Raw genomic sequence first — 20,601 nt, forward strand, 5'->3', positions numbered from 1 at the left:
CACTCTGGTTTTGTGCTGTACCGGAGGCTTCAGACAGAGTTGTTTCCTGTTGAAACACCCATCAGGCTCCTGGTTAGCAGTGCCACTGGGGCTTCGTGGTGCTGGGAGTTTGTTCTGTTAACTCTGGGCACAGCACTGGCACTGAAACAGTCGTTTTACGCAGGAAATAGGGCATTTTATGAGACCTTCATTTCTTACAGATCTGTATCACGATTGATTTATCTGCCTGTATAGATGTGTACGAGATGTAATTTAACAATATATCTTAGCTAAAGAAGTCCTTTCTCAGCCAGGAACTGAGTTTTTTAAAAGTGCTTAACTTTAGGCAGGTGTTTCAATGCCATTAGCACTGAGGCAATATTCAAAATTAGTGTTTTGCTCAACTGTGGCCCAACCACTGAACTTCCATTGAAGCTGGAAAATTTCCTATTGACTTTAAAGCAAGTTTGACACCTGAAAGCAGAGTCACAAGCTGTGCAGATGAAACTTCTGAATGGGTCTTTTGCTCTTAAAATACTTTTAATGGCAATTACGGTATTTTTGAATTATATGAATGTCTTGTGATTGGGAAAACTTCCGCTAGACCCAGCAATACAAAGCCTGCCCAGTACAAATAAATGCCAATTATTAAAGTGTGTTCAGACCTGGAGCCAAGCACAGTCCCAAGACCATTAACACTCTTATCAACTGAATTGTGTGGTGTTGTTCCCATTGACAAAGCTCTGCTATCTTGTGTCCCACACGGCATTTTTGGGGATATTTTAGAATCGATGACTTCCTTCAGTCTCAGGAGGCACCTCCATGGCTGGAGCAGACCTTCCCCTCAGCTGTTTGCCAAAGGGGGCAAAGGGCTCTCCCAAGAACTCAGCTCTTGCTGATTACAAAATCCAATGTGATTCATTGCCTGTCTATCAGGATCCTATTTTAAATCACAATGATTCATAGAGAGCAACGCCCACATTTTATATAATGAGCTAGTTTTACAATACTGCCAGCACAAGTCAGGGACATGCTGTTTGTTTCTGCTTCCCTCAAATCCCTCAAAACCAACAGGAGCCACGTTTCAGTTCCACTTTGTAAATGCCAAATCATGGTCTTTGCCCACTAGAATTCTACAGATGTTTATTCTGATTTTGTATTACCAGATGATACCTTATTTTCCAGATTCTTTTTGCTTCTGGAGGTGAATTTTTTTTTTTGTTCAAAGCAACGAAATAACAATCATTTCTATTTCGAAGAGTGGGAGGGATTTTCGAGGCATTTTCAAACAAAAGGCATTGGAAGAGAAGTCTTTCATCAGGGTTACTTTTAGTTTCAATACCTGGTGCTTCACACAGCATGACTGCAGCTGCCTGGAACTAGGAAAGTGCAGTTTTTCTGTTCAAGGATTTCTAAGAACCGTTTGAGGATCCTTTCCCACAAATGCTGAATCTGACTTTACAGAGCAGAAATGATCTCCTCAGCTCAGTGTTCTGCCAGTGCTGTGACTGCAGTAGAACCCTTTTATTCCTTTTGCAGTCAGACTTTTACCATCAGGAGCCCAACACTGTCACTTCCAGAAATTTGTAGTTAAGCTCTCCATGATTTTGAAGTGCTGTTCCTTTTAAATCTGAACTATCTGTCTGAGAGCTTTTCAGATTTATAAATCAGTATTTCTTACACAGAAATTTCCCATTGTCCAATCTTCTCAAGTTCTATTTAAGCTACTTGAGCACAGCCTTGCAATCAGTTTATTTTCTACCCTGGAATAACCTGAAGTTTCCTGAATATCTATCCAGTATCAGAATGCAACAAACCCTACATTAACAAATTAAAATAGGATGGTAGGATTTGTAGCATATCTGAGTAGCCTGTGGCATTTTTGAACTTGTTTCTCATTTGCAATTATATTTACAAGGGTTTCTGTTGCTGCTAGGGTATAAAATGCTGCTATTTCAAATAACCCAGGCCATTTTGTGTGAATTCCATAGGACAGAAAATACATTTAACACTAAACAGCTCTATTATTCCCTGAATGGGCTTTTTCTCCTTGTTTCTATTAACAACTGCCTCTTAAACATTGTGGTAAATTTTTATGGACTGTGCTTTTAGTGAACACAGCTTGTAGTTATAATTCAGCCATAGGAATAAAATACATTTCCTACTGATTTATGAGTTGCTTTTTTTCGGCCTTTCCAAGTGTTTGGATTTATACAGTTTCTCCTGGTGTTTTACTGTGCAGCCTTGCTGGGAGGATGAATGGGTTGCCTCCCCCCTTACCTTTGATTTGGCTTTTTGAAGGATGTGGCTGTCACTGGGCTCTGCAGCCCTGTCACACTGGGGCTTCTGGATCACCACTGGATCACCACTGGGATTTCTGATCCATCCAGCCTTCAGCACTGGTCAGACTGGGAGAAGGGACAGAAATGTGCAGCTCCCAGCACTGTTTGGAGGTGTTTCTGGGAGCACCTGGTGTGTGCTCACACCTTTAACATTGCACTCAGCCCCAGGTTGCTGCTTTTCCTTTTGCTCTCAGAATTCAGGCTCCGTGCTGGTTCTGCAGGTTGGGACAGTGGCTGGAAGAGGAGCTTTTCCTCAGCTCCTACCCCTCCTACTCGGTGATTAACCCTTGAGGTGAGCACTGCTGGGACAGCCCCTCTCCTCTGCTGAAGGCTGACAAATCCATCCACAACCACACCACTTGTGTTGCACAGAATGTTTATTCCATTCTTTCCAACGTATATTCTCTATATGGCATCTTTTGGCGCCTTTCCTAGTGGACATGTTAAATTGGCCCATTTTTAGGTGGCTTCAGAGCTGGATCTGAGGGATAGAAATAACATATCATCTCTTTTCTTGATGTGCTTGGAGTCAGCAGTGCTTTTAAAGTCATCTGTGTGAAAAGATGCCATGACCAGTTATTTGTGAACTCATCTTTTCTCTAAGTCACTTTTATTATGGTGCTAGATTTCCTAGAGGCAGTGGGTATTTCCTTTGTGCTCACAGCTGAATTAAGGCACAGGGAGCTTTAGTTTAGAGTTCTCTAATTGAAAAAATCCATTAAAACGTGGTTCTCTTGTTCTGCAGTGAGCTCAGTTTTCATTTCTGTAAATGCTTTTGCTAAATTCATGCTTGAAAGGAAAGTTCCCAGGTGCAGTGAGGCAGTGGTGCCCAGGAGTGTGCCTGGCTGGGGTGGCTGCAGAGGTGCTCCTGTCCCTCCCCAGCCCACAGTCCCACAGCTGCTGAAAGGCAATGGAGGCTTCAAAAACCCTCCGAATTTACAATCAAACATTTATCAGTACTTATCTCAGCTGCCTGGACCCTTTGCCCACATCCCTAGTGGTTTCCAATGTGTGATTTGTTTGGAAAAGGACTGCTTTGGGTAACTAATTTAACCCTACGAGTGTACTGCTGTTCAGTGTGTTTGTTCAGCGTCACATCAGTGAAACGTTTTCTGCCCTAAATTCTAACAATATTTGGGGTATGGGCATAAATAAAAAGAACAAGAATCTTTATATCTTTCCTTTTAAACAATAAAAATTCTGTAATGGAATTTTTAAAGCCAGGCTTTATAGTTTTGGTGCTGTTACTTTGCTTTTCCCGCTGCAGTTGGCAGAGTGCTGATTTGGTCAAACACAGAATTGGGGACATCAGCCACCGAGGCTCTTTTTACGTACTTTTTTGGCTTGTTTATTTGTTTAGGAGCATCACTGGCTGTGCCAGCGGAGTTCTTGGAAAGAGGTTTTTTTTTAGTTACGTTGTGCTCCCTCTGCTGACTCTGCAGCAACAGGACACAGAGAGGTTCAGGTCCTGTGCCGGGAAATGGGGGAGATTGGGAATGTGCAGGCCAGGAATGTGTGAAACAACAATGGGCAACAGCTTTTAGTCATTGCTTGACATACAGAGAAATTCACCTGCTTTGGTTTATTCAAAACAAAATTATCTCCATTTTATACAAATGTTGTCTGTTAGATAAAGTCTGTGATAATGACAGCTGCTATTAGTGAGAAATATATAATTTTTATTATTGAAGAGAGCACATCATAAAGAGTTAAAGCTTAGAGTTCCATTGTACTCAGGCATAACCAGGAATATTAAAAATCTGTAGAGTACTAGCACACATGGTGAGGAGGAGTGGTGTTTTATTGATAACAGAGAGAATGGAGGGTAGGGGGTGAAGATAACGTTCTTTCACTGGACAAACAGAGAGCTGAGACAAAAGTCCGATTTTTAAAAGCAAATGCAGAAATATGTGACTTTCTCTAAATAACCCAGAGTTCAATGCACAGGCCAAGGTGATACCATTCTTCCCAGTCTGACCAGAACTGGAGCTCAGCTCCACCTTGCAGGGCCATGGGTGAATCCTCTCCAAAGGCAGTGGATCCCAAACCCTGTGCCTCCCAGCTGGGGACTAGGAGCAGCCCTGAGAAAATGCTGGCTTGAGCTGCTTGACCATTGCCACACAGGATTTCTGTGTCAGAGGCAAGGAGAGGACTGAGTTATTGGAAGGGCAATGCAACTGGGCTATCACAAGACTGTCTGCTCTCTTTTTATAGTCCTGCAGCCTTCTCCTCTCCAAGATCAGTGAAGGTCTTTAACTCAGTGGATGTGGTGCCATCTCTTAGGGGAGATGTGTTCTTGAAAGGCACATGGAAAATATTTGGTTGTTCTTCCAAACAGAGAAACAAATTGAATCTATGGGCACATGCAGCTGCCCCTTCACCACCTGTATGTTTTTCCTAAAAGCTGAGAATGATTGTGTGATTTTAACCAACTTTTGTAGGGCATTATTTCACAGAGGGTCTGAGCTGCCTCAGCTAAATTAATTGGCAAAAGTCCCATTAAGTTCTGCAGGGCTTACATATGACAAACTTGACAAACTGACATTTGTACATGAGAGGAAATTCAAATTATTTCATGAAATATGGGATTTTAAAGAAAAAACCACAACATTTAAATCATGTATCTATTTCTCCGTATTTATACCTATCCATGTCATATCATTACAGCACTGCCTTGATTTTAATAATGTTTCAAAGCTGAGGGACTTTATCTGTTTCTTTTTTTCTTCTGATTTTCTGTAACTGCTGTGAGGTTGGGATGTTCTGGTTGCTTCATTAAATACCTGTAGGGTGATATTTTGGCAGTTTTGTCTGGAAAGAGCGTGTCTAGAATGCAGCACAACAGGCCCTTCAGGTTACCTGAGCACAGGTAGTGTTTATGGTAAAGAGCAGCTCGTGATCCAGGATGTTTTTCATACCATGGTCATCTCTTACATTAGATTTTATGTCTCCCTAGCAGGGAAAATGCAGGGAATAACTGTCTTGGGAATTGGAAAGCTAATCAATTGTGGATGAAGTGATTGATGAGATGAGATTTGTCCCTATCAGCAGCACAACCACCAAGGTTGCTGTCACTGTGGCTGCCAGTGGCACAAACCTGCAGCAGAGGAGTTCAGAGCCTCCCTTGGCTTCCTTGCCCATAACTGAGTATTCTGCAGGAGATTTAACAGAGCAAAGGCACTTCCTACAAGCAGCTCCATAGCTCAGTATTCAGTGTTATCTCAGCAGCATTATCTCCTTCACTCCTGCTCTTTTGGAGGATTAAATGTTAAAGCTCCTCCATCTCACTTTCTGAATGACATCTCTGCTGCTGTTCTGCACAGCTTTTTGCTGGCTGAGAACAATTTTTGCACATGAGAATCTTCTAGATCAGATAAATACTTATATATCTATTACCTGGATGTCACACAAGATCTGTGAGTTTCATAGAAGCATTATCTAGTCTGTTCATTGGACTTGTCCACTGGATTTTTTTTTAATCTGGGTTGTTGGTTTTTGGTGTTTTTAAAGCCACAAGAAGACTACAATTAATTGGGTTTTCTTTTTTTTCCAGAGGGAAATATTGTAATTCTTCTATCCTGGGGAGGAAAAAAGACAAAGTACACAGCAAAAACTAAGTAGAGCTACATACAAAATAGAAGTATTTGTGAAATAACCATTAAACACAGGAACAGTCTTCACATTTTTGTTTTCAATAATGCGAGAGTAAAAATACCTCAGAAAATGTTTCCTTCATTTTAGTATTTCTAATATAAATTCATCTGATAATTGAAAATCATTGTTTCTACTGTAACAGAAAAATTTGTTCAACTGAACAAGATACTCATAATTTGCTTAAGTCATATGTGCAGATTTGAACTTTAAAACTGCCATGAAATGCTTTGTGCTTTATACACCAAACCTGAGCAAACCTGGAAATTTTCATAATTCAGAAGTGGTTATGAACAGTATTACTCTGGAATCACTGATTCCTGGCTGGTTTGTATAAAGAAATGCTACATTGGGCAGCTTGGTATCCAGAAATAAAGAGGCACCAAAGTGCTGACCTGTGATTACTTGACCTTAGATGTTCCTACAGTACAGAATCACTGACATCTTCAGGATCCCTTTAATAACCTTGAATTTGCTGGCATCTTCGCAAAACAACCATTGATTGGTTCCTCCATACACCAGCTCACAGTGCTGCTTCTTCATTTTTGCCTAATCCAATCCAATATCTGCATCATGTAAACCAAATATTTCAGTCCTTTTGTTATCATGAAGTGTAGTAAGAATCCTTTGCCCTGTCTTCACACAGACATCATAGGAAGGCATAGAAATACAATTCCTCCAGCTGGGAAAGCACAGAATTTGCTGTGTTTTTTACAGAACTGAGGAAGGCCGAGATGAGGTGGAAGCCACATGTTCTCCTGCACTTGGAGAATGTTACATCCTTCAGGAGGGATGGATTTAAGGAAAATCCTTACCTGGGCGGCCTCAGAGGCTAAGTCTGTCCCATCTGTGGTTCCAGGAAAATTTCTGTGCTCCTGAGTCCTCCTGGGTCCTGCCAGAATGGGGGTGGATGTTTCCATTCCTGTCACTTGTATAGAGTTAAAGCCATGTCAGTTCAGATTTCCACTAAAGCCAAATTGAACTGTTTTCAGTGGAAAGAAAGTACTAAAAATGGACAGACCAACCTCTTACATTGAGTAAATCCCATCTGCTTAAGGCATTTACCCAGGTGGGAACCTTTAAGAGAAGCCTTCAGATGTACATGTGTGTTCATATAGGTCATCTCTAGGTACCTTTGGGGACATCCTAGATGAAATTGTAACAAACACAACAGAATTATTTTTAAAAGCTAAAAGTTGATGTTTTCTTTTGTAGAGGGACAATTTAGCAAAGCCTGAAAGCTGAGACTGATATTAGGACTCATGGGATGTTAACCTCTGGAAGGGGTGGAGTTGATAGGCTTTTGACTAAGATTTGTAAATGGTTGCTGACTCCAGATTTTATTACCTTACAGCAGAAATATGAGTAGGATAAAGCAGAATTACCTTGTGACCTGCAGTAGCTGATGGGTGCAACCACAATTCCTTGGTTTTCTCTTTAGCTTAATCTTGACATTTCTATGTCCTCTGTTCTCAGCATATAGAACACGTGTGTGATTTGGACAGACATACAGAACCAAACAGTTAGTAGGGAAAAAACAGCATGCATGAAACACAGTTCCTCATATTCAGTGATGGTTAGTATAACAGGTTACTTTCTAATTATTTCATTTTATTTTGCTTCTTCTAAGATGGGATCTAAACCATCCAAACCATCACAGTTCTAGGCCAGATAAACTTTGACCATGAAATCACTCTGGCGTTTTTGGTAAACTTTGCTGAAATTATTTGACTGTGCTGACTGGGAAACAAGATTTCTGATAAGGAATTACTCCAACCTCTTCAATTTTGGAGCTTGTGTGTAGCAAGCCAGACCTCTGGACTTACCTGCTTATCAGAGTCTTTCTAAGCTGTAATATGTCTGTACATAGTGAAGTTCATGCACTCATTGTGTGTGTCGTACAGGAGTTTCACAGAAATGCTCATGTTGTACATCACCAGCTTCTCCAGAACATCCCAATTATGGACTGAGTGTGAAGGGAAATCCAGCTCAGCTGTAGCTTGCTGTTCAGCTCACAGTGGGTTGCAAACTGAGGCTTTTGCACTGAAAAGACAAAGTGATAAGGCCTCGAGATTGTGAGGATATTTTTACTGAGGTTTGCTGGAGGATGCAGGGAAACTGTGAATTTTTCAGTGAGATCAGTGGCAGTGAGATCAGTGGTGTCTGTGCAAGGGCAGCTGGACTGTGAGTCCTCCTGCCCTGTGATGGCTTCCTGCAGTTGTTTCTTGGCCACACAGTGACCTCGTGGGTGTCCTGTGTGTGTGAGTCCTGGGAATCCCTGGGATGGACCTGGGCTAGGACTGGGCATGTGCCTGCAGCCATCCTTCCTCTGCTCCATTGAGGCAGCACTGCAGATAGAAAGTGCACATAACCCTCAGTGTCACTTGCCTGAGGGAGTACAAACCCATTTAAATGCTAGATAGCTCTTGATTTTTTTATTTTTTTAAAGATGTGTCTGGTCATTTGAAAAAATAGGCTCTTAATCAGGAGTCTATTCTGGTTTATTGCTTTGTTTGGAAATCTGTTTTAAGAAGACAGTTCCCAGTGTTGATGGCTGGGATTTGCACTTCATGCTCACAGAAAAATTCAGACAATCAGAGGATCTCCTGTGTTGTAAGGACCCACAGGATCGTGGAGTCCAACCCTGTCCGTGCACAGACATCCCAACAATCCCACCCTGTCCCCAGCAGCATTGTCCAAATGCTCCTGGATCTCTGACAGCCTTGGGAGTGTGCCCATTCCTGGGGGGCCTGGGCAGTGCATGATTTGACCACTGGACTTGCAACTTGAGCATTTGGAAGATAATCCACACCACCAAGGCACTCTGACAAGCTGTCAGGTAGTTTCCCCAGAGAATTGTCACTTGTAGCAATTAGGAATCCTGTTGATTCCTTGTAGACAGATCTTAATTTCATTAAGAATAATGAGGTTCTATCCCATCCAGGGAGATAGAGGTAGCTGGGGTGCTGTAGCACCTCTTTGTTCCCACTGCAGTGAGAATCTCTCCTCTCAAATGTAAGAATTAAAAAGATACCTTGCGACCTTTATCATCAACATTCAAGGCAGGAGAACTGAGAGGTTGTGCTGGGAGTCCTGAAAGGTGGAAGGATGATGGTGACATTCCTGAGGGAAGGCAGAGAGAAGTGTAACCATTCCTAGGCACTGGCACTTTAATGGAGCTGATGGGAAGGACATTCACAGCGTCACTTACCTGGCAAAACACAGCATGAGCTCCAAATGCTGAAATTCTATTCCAATCTCTTCATTTAGCAGCAGTGCTTTGGCTGTGTGACAGAATAGTTTTGAGTCAAAGCAGATCAAATCAAAGTTTCTGTTATCTAGAGGTTAAAGGCCACTAACTTGATTGGGTCTGAAGTCCAAATGAAACAGCCAGAGTGACCAAGCTATTTTAGTTCTGTAACATCTCTTCTATTTTTAGGTTAGAATGTTCTTTTTATAAATCGTGGAAAATTAAACACAGACCCTGGTTATAAAATAATCTTTGCACTTGCTGTAACTTACAAACTTTTTCATAGTTGAACTATGTCTGAATCAAGGTTCAGCTATCTTTCAGGAGAGGACTTGGAAAAACATTTCATATCTCAATCTAAATTCACTCAATTTGCAGAAGATTTTTGCAGATCAAAGTTTCATATTTGTTCGCTAGTTTCAAGATTTGCATAATTATATATGGAATTTGAAAAGTCATAACTTACATTTCCTTGATCCTTGGGGTTAAGGCTGGGATTAAACTTCTTGGCAAACTCAGATGAGCAAAGTTTTCAAATATTTCTGGTTATTTGGAGGAAAACCACCCCTGTTTAATACCAGCTACTTTGGATTTTTTCTTAATATAAAAACCCTTGAGATTTTCGGGCACTTGGGAAGAATGATGATTAGAATTTGCAAAACTGAAAATTATTTGTGGAAGACTTCCAATTTTATTCATAGGCATGCTGTGAAGAGATGCAGTTAAGGTTTGCCTCTCAACCCTCTGGCCAGGGGACACTTGGACCTCAGCTTGGGGCTGAACACACAGGAGATAACCAACTTCCTCTAAAGTGTCTCTTTTCTGTTGCTGTTTGCAGGGATTACAATGGTTGACACAGAAATGCCGTTTTGGCCCATGAATTTTGGAATTAGCCCCGTGGATCTGTCAGCCATGGATGATCACACACATTCCTTTGACATCAAGCCCTTCACCACTGTTGACTTCTCCAGCATTTCCTCACCGCACTATGAAGATCTTCCTCTCGCCAGAGCTGACCAGTCAGGCCTGGATTATAAATATGATCTCAAGCTCCAGGATTGCCAGAGTAAGCTTTTCACTTGTTGAAGTGTTTCCTTTGTGTCCATGCTCCCTTCATTCCTTAGAACATGTACTAACAGCACATGGATTTAGGAGAATTCAGATCTCCTGTGTCAGCAGAGGTGTCCTTGCAGGGCAGGTAGAAAAGAGAGATTACCCACAGCAGACTTCACCCTTCCAGAGCAGCAGCTGGAGTTTAGAAAGGGTTCATAAAGTATCCAAAACATTAAAGACATTTTATTAGACACCTGAACTCCTCCATTGTCTCCTATTCCTGTGCCTTGTGTGCAGCTTTTCCTCTGAAGCTCAATGAACATGATGCAAAATAAATACTCTGGCTGTTCAAGAATGCCCAGCATATGTAGCATATTAATTATTAATACGTGCAGCTTTTAAATTCCAAACAGCCTAAGAAACCAATGGAGTAGAAATAGTGGCTACATCTGAGTCACAACGTTGTTACAACTCTTATCACTGCTCCTGGATTATTTACTGGCTATGAAACATGCTGTTCTTACATCACTTGCAGAGAAAAAAATGACACTAAACTCTCCTTCTAAGAAAGGAAGTGACCTATTCCTAAATAAATTGTTACTGCATTCCTGCTCAGAGTAGGAATGTGAGGTTGCTGTGCCTGGAACTCTTTTAGGGATCCACTTCTGCTGAGTTCTGACATCACTTTTATTTGTAGTAATCTGTACAGGAACTCTTTCAAGGAATTCTTGCTGGGGAAATTGTGGTGTTTCATTTTGGTTGTACATGAAGCAGGTGCTGTGTATCTCTGCATGACTAATGTAATACATGAATAGACATTTTTCCAGCTAGTAATTTATTTTTCTTTTGTTTAATTAGAAATGTCCCTAACACTTCAATACCAAGCAGTTATTCAAGAGTGCAGTAGAGTTTAGGTGGCATAAATCCTCCTCATCTTTACTTAGATAATTTCTTCCTAGTTTATACAGGAATAAATCTTTCTGGTTTGTGTAGCATAGCCAATCTGGAAAAATGAAAATATTCCCTTTAGTTAATGTCTGTTACATCACTCCTGATGTAATGTGTCAAATGTCCCAGCTCTCTTCTGAGACCAGTGAGGATTGATTTAAAGACATCATATTTACTTGTTTGAGCTTGTTCAATATTAGAAATTGCTCTCTTAATTAGAAACTTTCAGAAGACAAAAATTATCTTAAACTGCCTCCAAAGTTGAACAGTTTTCCCCGGAAGAGAGCTAAATTTCTTGAAATATCCAATATTATGCTATCCAATATATATATTGCCCAATAATCTATTATTCAATATATAGGTTTGTCGGACACTTAATTGCAGCATTAAATACGCGTTATCCATCATGGTATGGTGAAGACACTTTATTGAAAAATTTAGGTTTCCTTAACTGTTAGTTTGTTATGAGTTTACATACTTGTGAGGCTCAACAAATGTGCTAAACCAACACCACAGACCACGACAGGAACAGGCATCAGGTGTAACCAACCACAGTGTGAGCATTTATTGGTTCTAATCATTGTTTTACAATTCTGTAACTTGTTTTTCACTTCTGGTTTAGCTGAGTCATTCCCAGAATGCTTTTCTAGTTAGCCAAAGGAGCAGAAGTGAGCAGGGATTTCACAAGGGCAGCAAGGCCCTCACTTTGCTAGGCCTTTCTGCTCCACAACACTTAAATATTTTCTAAACTAGATTAGTCACCCCAGCCCATCTCCCTGCAGCAGTTCCCAACACCTTAAAGAAATACAACCAGACTGAGTAAAGCCCGAGTTCTCCACACATTAATTTTTAATATCCCTCTCTTCAAACCATTCCACCCTGTAGAGCTGAGAGCTGGATCTGTAACACACTTTCTCCATCAGATTCTGCCCCTTCCAGCTTTCCCAGCCATGCAGCTTGCAGTTTTTGCCCTGTGCAGCCTTTGTCTGCTGCTGCCTTGGTTGTGCAGCAGACTTGGGAATCACATCCCAACTTCACCGCGATGCCTTGTGATTATTCCTGGCTGCTTCTTCCCTGGATTTAATTGGAGCTTATCATGTCACTCTTCTCTACACCCAGGTGCCATCAAAATGGAGCCTCCCTCCCCCCCGTATTTCTCAGAGAAAGTTCAGCTGTACAACAAACCTCACGAAGAGTCTTCCAACTCGCTGATGGCCATCGAGTGCCGCGTGTGTGGGGACAAAGCCTCTGGCTTCCACTACGGGGTGCATGCCTGTGAGGGCTGCAAGGTAAGCTGCCACAAAGGCATTGTCCTGAAGAGCTGAACTTATTTGCACCTGAATAATCACTTGGTAAAATCACACATCTGTGCTTTTTTTAAAAAAAAAATAAAGTTTTAGGTTTTGACGTAAATTGTCCCGCCTATACTTTATGACTTAATGACTTTAGGACTTAATAAGCAGGAGTTTTTTAAAATCTAGCTTGCTTTTTTCTTGTTGATGTTATTGATCTATTCTGATTTTTGTGCATTTTTTCTCCTTTTGTCGATCATACAAGTATATTTCATTCCTGCTGTCTTGGAGGTCACATGCAGAATTTGAATTCTTAGGATGCAGCAAAAGCAAACTCAAGCCCAGCTCCAAAGCTCTGAGCAATTCAAAATTCCAACTCTGTTATTCTGATTGATTTGAGTTTCTTTACCCAGTTTACACATTTTAGGTGACTAAAAGAAGTCTAATGTATTAAGAATGGGGTTTTCTGCTTTAAAACTCTACTGACTTTTTTATGTCAGCAATATTTAGTGTTTATAACACATAAAGGACAAATTAATCGTGTAAAAATGCAGTCCTCACGAATGAGAGAAATGTCAGAGAAATAAATTATTAATAATTCACTGAGTTCCAAGAAAAACGTTAGAGTTTAATGTGAAATTCCCATCTTCTCTATTTTCAGCATCTTGAGGAAAATAACTAAAAAGAAAGAACCAAGCAGAGCTTAAATAAAATTCTCAGCTGTGAATTAGGAATGCACATAAAGCAATAAGTATGAAGTAGATTACTTAAATTGCAGTTAATTATATAAATAAAAGTCAGCATTATGGTTTTACTGTTATTATTCCCTGTGAGGAAAAAAATTTTTACAAGAAAGAAAGGGTAATAACTTTGGAAGAACTTTATTAATTGATTGTAACTGATCTGAAAAAGCATCTTTAAATTGTAAAAAGAGAAATAACCCAAAACCCTTTTAATTTATTAGAGATGGAACTGCTGTTGGTGAAATTGTTGGTTTGTTGTGGTCAAGAAGAAATTTTCTACGTTGGTAGTGAACTTTAAATTTTGAAAATATCCTGTTTAGTTCATAACAAATTGTCCCACGAGCAGTGGAACAAATGGAGCTTCACTTCCTTTGGAATTGTGCTCTGAGCTTACATCCCTAATGTCCTTTAAACCCCTCTGATTCCCTAAAGCTTTTTGAGGATTTTGCCCCTCTATCCAACTGAGCAGAAAATGACTGATAAGACCACGAGCAGCCAGGATGGTCCAGGAGCTTTGCTTCCTTTGGAAATCCATCTGGTCAGGGTCAGGGTGAGGTGGGATGGATGGATGGATGGATGGATGGATGGATGGATGGATGGATGGATGGATGGGTGGATGAATGGATGGATGGATGGATGGATGGATGGATGGATGGATGGATGGAGAAATGCCAAGGTGACACTGGCAGTTTCCTGCATCCATTTCCATGTTTTTCTCTTTCCTCCAGGGCTTTTTCCGAAGAACGATCAGGTTAAAGCTGATTTACGACAGGTGTGATCTAAACTGCCGGATCCATAAGAAAAGCAGGAATAAATGTCAGTACTGCAGGTTTCAGAAATGCCTCGCCGTTGGAATGTCACATAATGGTAAGTGCAGGTCGATTTTAAATCAGGAATGGTTCATCTGAGAAATAACATGGATAATTAACACAATTATCAAGTGTGCTGCTTAAATGCCCAGAATCTTTACAGCAGGTAGTTTAGAAATGCATGTCAGAGAGATTGCCCTGAGTTCAGGAGCCTCTGTGTGACTGCAGATTTCTTTCAACATGAAAATCAGGTAGGTGGAGATTTGCATTTCTTGCTGGAAAGCATAATGTAACATACGAGCTGGTTTTATTCTCCATCATTCCTGCTCTTTGGTAGCTCCTCCTGAATATATTCCTTGTGTGATTGCTGTTTCTCAGCTCATTGTCTTATTTTCTAAAGAGACCCTTTTGCCTGCTGGAGCTCAGGATGCCTTTCCTGGAAGCCAAAAACTGAATTATGAAAGCTGGGTTAGAGAATGTGCTGGAGCTTCATAAATAACAGCAATTTGAATTTGCTGCACAGGACCCTTACCAAGGGCTGTTAGCATCCCTGAGTTAGCACTTCTCATCCTAAAAAACAAAATATTTGAAATGAATGGACCAAAAGTTGTACAGTTTTAAAAATTCCTGTCCTCCTCCTTCCCAGGACACCCACAGCTGTGGTTGCCTTCTTTACCATAAGTAATGGCATGAAAAATATCACAATCCTGCTCTCTTGCATGGAATTTAAAAGTCCCTCTGAACTTAAAAAATTAACAGAGCAATTCATGTGGAAATACTTATGAATGTTTGGACAGAAAGACATAATGAAGATTCTTTGTTGCCTTGCTTTGGCAAAGCTGAGTAAAAACAGGAATTAAATGTCATAACATAGAGACTTATGTAATTCTAAGGGTAAAGAATTGCAAACATGACTGGGAAAATAATTTCTCTGTGGTTTTTTTAGAACTTTCATTATTTTCAGTATAAAAAATGAGTGTACTGTCCCCAAGAGGAAAGCTGTGCTGTGGTTTGCAAAGTTAATACATGCACTGAATGTAAATTGGTATGGGAAATGTTTTGCTAATAGAAAATACGGTTTGCAAATTCCTGGGATGCAACAGTAACACTTAAAAATAAATCTAATTTTGAAATGCTACTGTGCGTATTTTTATAGTAATTCTGGAGGTTTCATTATTATTCTTAATTTCAAGGTTCATGCCAAATTCTCCCCTAGCCTGGCAGCAGAGCTCCCAGTTGTGTCAATGGGATCCATGTGCAGCTCCATCCATCAGCATGGCCCAGACCATTCTCTCTGGCTTGTAACACACAGAATAGCTTTAACATTAACACTTCACCTGCCATTTTTCCCTGTTCAGGCAGGAGCTGTGGCACCAACAAGGTTACAGGAGTCAGGAGGAGGCAGGAAAAGGGCAAAGCCATTTGTCCCAGGGCTCCAAGGAACACTTTCCTTTGCTCCAACCAGGAGTTCTCCTAACAAGGAGTCACTGTTTCTATTCAAGTATTGCCTTCTACATTTGCCTTTTTCTTTTTGCCACTCTGGTTACATTGCATTGCACAAAACACCCTCATTCCTTCATCATTTATAAACAAACTTATTAAAAAGAGCTGAATTTCACCTTTGAGGACCCAGAAGCATAAAGAAATGCAAAACTGGATGTGATCAATGACACTGAGACACGTTTTTATGTTACATCTACAGATTACAGTGCAGCCACTTGGGCAGAGAAATTATCTGAATTTTCAATGCTTTGAAGGAGAATGTGGGTTATTTGCGCCTCAGGGTTCCAATCTATGTCTGTCTTTGTGTAGATGTATTATTGCAAAATGATCAGGACAAAAAGGGGGACTGCAAGGAGACACTCAGCAGCTACAGCCACATTTTTTCACGTATAAATGCTACATACCACTTGGCTAAAGGTTAAAAAAGACAGTAGTGTTCTCATGCTTGGAATATTGTTTTCCTTTCCTTCTCTAGCCACAGTGCTGCTCTGGATTTAACCCTGAGTTGTGCAGATTGTGTTCTGAAGCACCACTGAGCAGCAGCTTGGTTCTTTTAGTTTGGAAATTCCATTTATTTTGTTTTCTTCTGCTAAAAGTAGTGCTTATATTAACCCAGCTATTGCAGTGGGAAAAAAGAGAACATGGCAATGTGTCTTCATCATCAGTTCTGGGAGCAGGGAGTTGCTCAATCTGGGCTCATGCCTCCAGTGAACTCAGACAGGTATCCACCCTGCCTTTCTCTGGTGGTTTTTAATGTAAAAAGCTGAATTTGTGGTCTGTTTGGGGTCTCCTCTGTGCTCAGAAATAATCCAGACAATCAGAAGAGTGTCCTACAGAATAGGCTATAAACAATCATCTTTTTTTCACATTTAACTTCTCCAAGCAGTAAAATCTGCCAAAAGGATAAATATTGTAGTTTTTCCACAGAAAGCCAAAGGATAGAATGCAGCCTGAGTGACTTTCTGTATTCACTGTTGGCTTTCTGTCACTTTTGTCTTTCTGTCACAATTTGGCTTTCTGTAACAATTTGGAGAATGCTGCCAATGCAAGGCAAAGGAGCAGCTGCCAAAGCAGAGATCCCAGTTCTAGCTGCAGCTCCTGCCCAAACTTGCCGAGTCTGGGATTACTGGGGAAGATCTGCCACCTGAACCCCTCCACCCTCTCAGCCCCGGCAGCCAGCAGGGTTTCCAGTGCTCTTCTATCACCTCCCAGGCTTTTCCCTGTCCTTCCCACCCCTACATCCTGACTGATCCCCTTCCCAGGCTCTCCTTTTCCCAACCTGACCTTGGTGTCATCATCAGCCCCTCCTTCTCCTCCTCTCATCCAAAATCCCACTTTCCCAATTCCTCCCCTAAACCTCCCACTGCCTGACCTCTCCCTCGTTTTTGTCTCAGTCCCCTGAAAATGACAGTGACAATGATTTTTCCCAAAGGAGAATTGCTGGGCCAGTCCCACAAAATTGATTTTGCCCCAAATTTTGCCTGCACCACTAACAGACCTTGAGCAGAATCTGCTGCAATTGATATCTGATTTATTAAATATATTCTGTGTTTATGAAATTGTAAGGTTGGAAGGCTTAATTCACAACTCCTCTTGTTTTTAATGAATTGTCATATTTAAAATATACTTTATAATGAAATGTTATATTTAAAATCTACTTTTGAGTCGTGATCACCTTTTCTTTAGGGAACTTCATTCTATAATACATTAATTACATCAGAAACCTTCCAAGCACATGTTCCTGAAATAGGGACAGTGTGGAGAAGTGGGGCATGAAAGATCCACTGCTGTTGATCCATCCTGAAAACACCCATCTAGAAGGAAACAATCACATGTAGGAACGATGGATTGGTAGTAATCATTCAATCCATGCAAAAATAAAGATGCATTACAAACTTTAGTTTGGGGCAGTAAGAGATAACAACCCCTGATCAACATCCTGTGATAGCAGTGGGGCTTTGGGCTGGGCTGAGGTTTCTGTGCAGCCTTTGGCAGTAATTCTTATTCCTTCTGTTGTTTGTGGTGGCTTTTCTCCATTTCTGTTTACAGAAGGAATTGAAAATAATCTTTCTTTATGGAAAATGAGCATCACAAGCGCCCATACCAAACCCATATTCCTTAGAAATACACACCAAATTTCTGCGCAGCTTTAATAATGTTTCATTTGATACAGTCTCCCTCTGTGTCTATGGGCTTTACCTCCAAAATAGATTATATATAAAGGGGGTTTCATTCACAAAATTGAGCACATTGGAGACAATGCTCTAATTTAACATTAATGTTCATGGGAATTTTTTACTTTCTGTATAAAAGTTATACAATTTCTCAAACCCATGGAAACAAAAAAAAGGTAAATATGATTCCTGCTAGGAAGAGTACTGAAACAAATAACAAAATAATAAATAATATTTGGGTTATATAACAATTTTCATGCAGATATTTCAAAACACCTTTCAGGAAAATAAGTATCACCATCACCAAAAAAAATCAGTGCTAAGTGAAAGAAGGCATCTGCTCTATAACTGTTAGCAGTAAATGAAATATTTGTAGTATCAATTCCAATGGATCTGTAAATTGATATAAATAATTTTATATTAGAAGCCCAGGGGCTTATAACAGCTGCCAACCTTGCACAGGTGACTTGCTATCCTTTGCTTGGGATAAGTAAAGGGGATTCTGGAACATCCCCCAGTGAATCCTATTTTCCATTAAAAAATAGGCACAATGTAAGTTGTCATTTATAATCACTTATACACCAGTGCTATTGGAAACTTTTAATAGAGCACCATCAAAAAAGTGTTGTTCAGCAATGCCAAATTGCACAAATCCTGGCAGTTGCTCTGCAGGGAGACCAGAGACTGACCTTTTCAGTAAAATCTCCACGTGAAACAATTCCCTGTCAGTGATCAGTGCCACAGCTGGGATAGACACTGTGCTGTATCTTTGGGAATGTTCCAGTAGATACCCAAGTGAAATGGGGAGGAGGGAGAAGAAAAGAAGGTGGAAAAAAGAAAATAAGTTCCTATTGTTTGTAATGCCCTGGGGGAGAAGATCAGCTTTAAGTTAATGCTAAAGCAGAGGAAGGGGAATCAACAGACAGTCCCTTATTTTATCCCTTCTGTGTAAAGATAATTTTGATAAATGGAGTCCTCTGCCAGTGAGATTCCAAATTCTAAACTTGGTACTGCAAACCTCAGCTCTCAGAAATAGACCCACAACAGAACCATATTTCCTGCTGGTGTTCAGTAGAATTTAATATAAAGAACACCCAAGCAAAGCTGAATTATCCAGCTCGTGTCACACAGAGATTGGGTTTGCTGAGAGAGAAATGGAGTTCAGTCATAAAAATAAACAACTTTGTTTCTACAGCCATGAAATAAGACAACTGATCAATAAATATAAGATATGAAAAATGGAGGAGGGGGATCTTTTCTGGCATAATTATTTATTCTTGGAAAAAAGTGTCCTGTTTGGCCATCAACGCTTTGCAAGCAAATTTGTGAAGAAAAATGGCTGTTTCTTTCCAAAATAAACATCCCCAGTATAATCATCTCTATATATGATCTTAGCAGCACTTTTCCTTTATCCAAGGAATACACTAATCACTGAAAAAATATTCATAATATTTCTATTTCCCCCTGGGGCCAAAATGCAAACCTTGATTTCTTCCTTCCGTTTTTTGTTTTGATGCTCTTTTGTTCTGTTTTGTTTTCATAAAACAAAATAAATTCTGTTTACTGAAATATCATGAGATAAATCACTCTTGATTTTGATGGCTCATTTGAAATACTATCCAAGTCAGTCCCCATATGAATAAATAGTGTCTTGGATAGGAAGTCCATGGACATAAAAGTGGGAGTTTTAGAGGAGATTTGCCCTGGGTTGGTACTGAGCAATTCTGAGCTCCTATGATGAGAACCATTTCCTGTTCTTTTTTTTAAGCACATACATACAGGTACCATGAAGACCTCAGCCTTTTCCAGCTTTTTTATTCCCTGTACAACTTTCTTTCCCCTTCCTTAACTCTTATGGTAATGCTTTATAGCACTTGCTACATTAAATTCTGCTGAGCTGTTTGGCAATTTATTCCTGCAAGGCATGTGAGGGTTTTGTTTCTAAACAAATGAACAATCTGAGATCCATATGGTGATTTGCCCAAAACAAGGCTGAATGGTGGTTCCTACCCTCAGCCAACAGAACTTGAATATCTAAAATATTCATTACATTTCATGTAGATTGGAGGTAGAACCAGGGGGTTTCACATGATTCAGGTGAGCTGAGAGCAGGTTTGCATTTCTAAGCAAGGCATTGTCATGGTGCTGTTTGAGCACAGAGGTGATTTCCTCTTTGAGATTTGTTTGTTTCCATTTCTTTAAAGCACTTCGGCTGTTTTACCTGAATTACTGGAGAAAATCCTCTTTCCTTGCTTCCCTAACCCTGTTTTATTTCAGACAAGCTTCAGGAGCCAAAAGGCGACAGAAAACTCAAATGCGCTTTTTTGAGGCACAACTGCAGGTGCAGAAAGGTGCCAGAAAACCTATTTCAAAATGCTTTTTGAGCTGCAGCCAGAGTAACCCTTGTGCTGTTCCTCAGCCATCAGGTTTGGGAGGATGCCCCAGGCGGAGAAGGAGAAGCTGCTGGCAGAGATCTCAAGCGACATCGACCAGCTGAACCCCGAATCGGCCGACCTGCGAGCGCTGGCCAAGCACTTGTACGACTCCTACATCAAGTCCTTCCCTCTGACCAAAGCCAAGGCGAGGGCCATCCTGACAGGAAAGACGACAGACAAATCAGTCAGTTCCCTCTTCTTTTTGTTTCTTCCTTTTTTCCGAGTAAATGATTTACCGGGATGACAACACAGCTCTTAAAAAAAAACAACAAAAAACGCTAAACCTAAAAAAAACCTCCACTTTGCTGTTGGCAGTGACATATTTCAAGCTGTGTCTGAAACACAGGAAATGTTTTTAGATAGAATAAGTAAACATTATTTGAAAAAACTCCAAGTTCACCTAATAAAATACTTGAAACCGG

The 20,601-nt window shown here is 40.5% G+C and overlaps 1 protein-coding gene across 2 annotated transcripts in view; it reads left to right on the forward strand.

Annotated features, from left to right (window-relative positions):
• PPARG (peroxisome proliferator activated receptor gamma) overlaps positions 1-20,601 on the forward strand; it is a 56,159-nt gene that overhangs the window by 21,908 nt on the left and 13,650 nt on the right. For both annotated transcript variants that reach the window (XM_085073073.1, XM_085073072.1), the window contains exons 2-5: positions 10,061-10,288; positions 12,343-12,512; positions 13,987-14,125; positions 20,164-20,363. In XM_085073073.1, the coding sequence (XP_084929199.1) occupies positions 10,069-10,288; positions 12,343-12,512; positions 13,987-14,125; positions 20,164-20,363 (729 nt within the window). In that variant the 5' untranslated portion in view covers positions 10,061-10,068. The remainder of the gene's footprint in view (positions 1-10,060; positions 10,289-12,342; positions 12,513-13,986; positions 14,126-20,163; positions 20,364-20,601) is intronic.

This window comes from Lichenostomus cassidix, chromosome 12 (assembly GCF_008360975.1).
Source record: "Lichenostomus cassidix isolate B80296 chromosome 12, HeHo_3.0, whole genome shotgun sequence".
Taxonomy (NCBI): Eukaryota; Metazoa; Chordata; class Aves; order Passeriformes; family Meliphagidae; genus Lichenostomus; species Lichenostomus cassidix.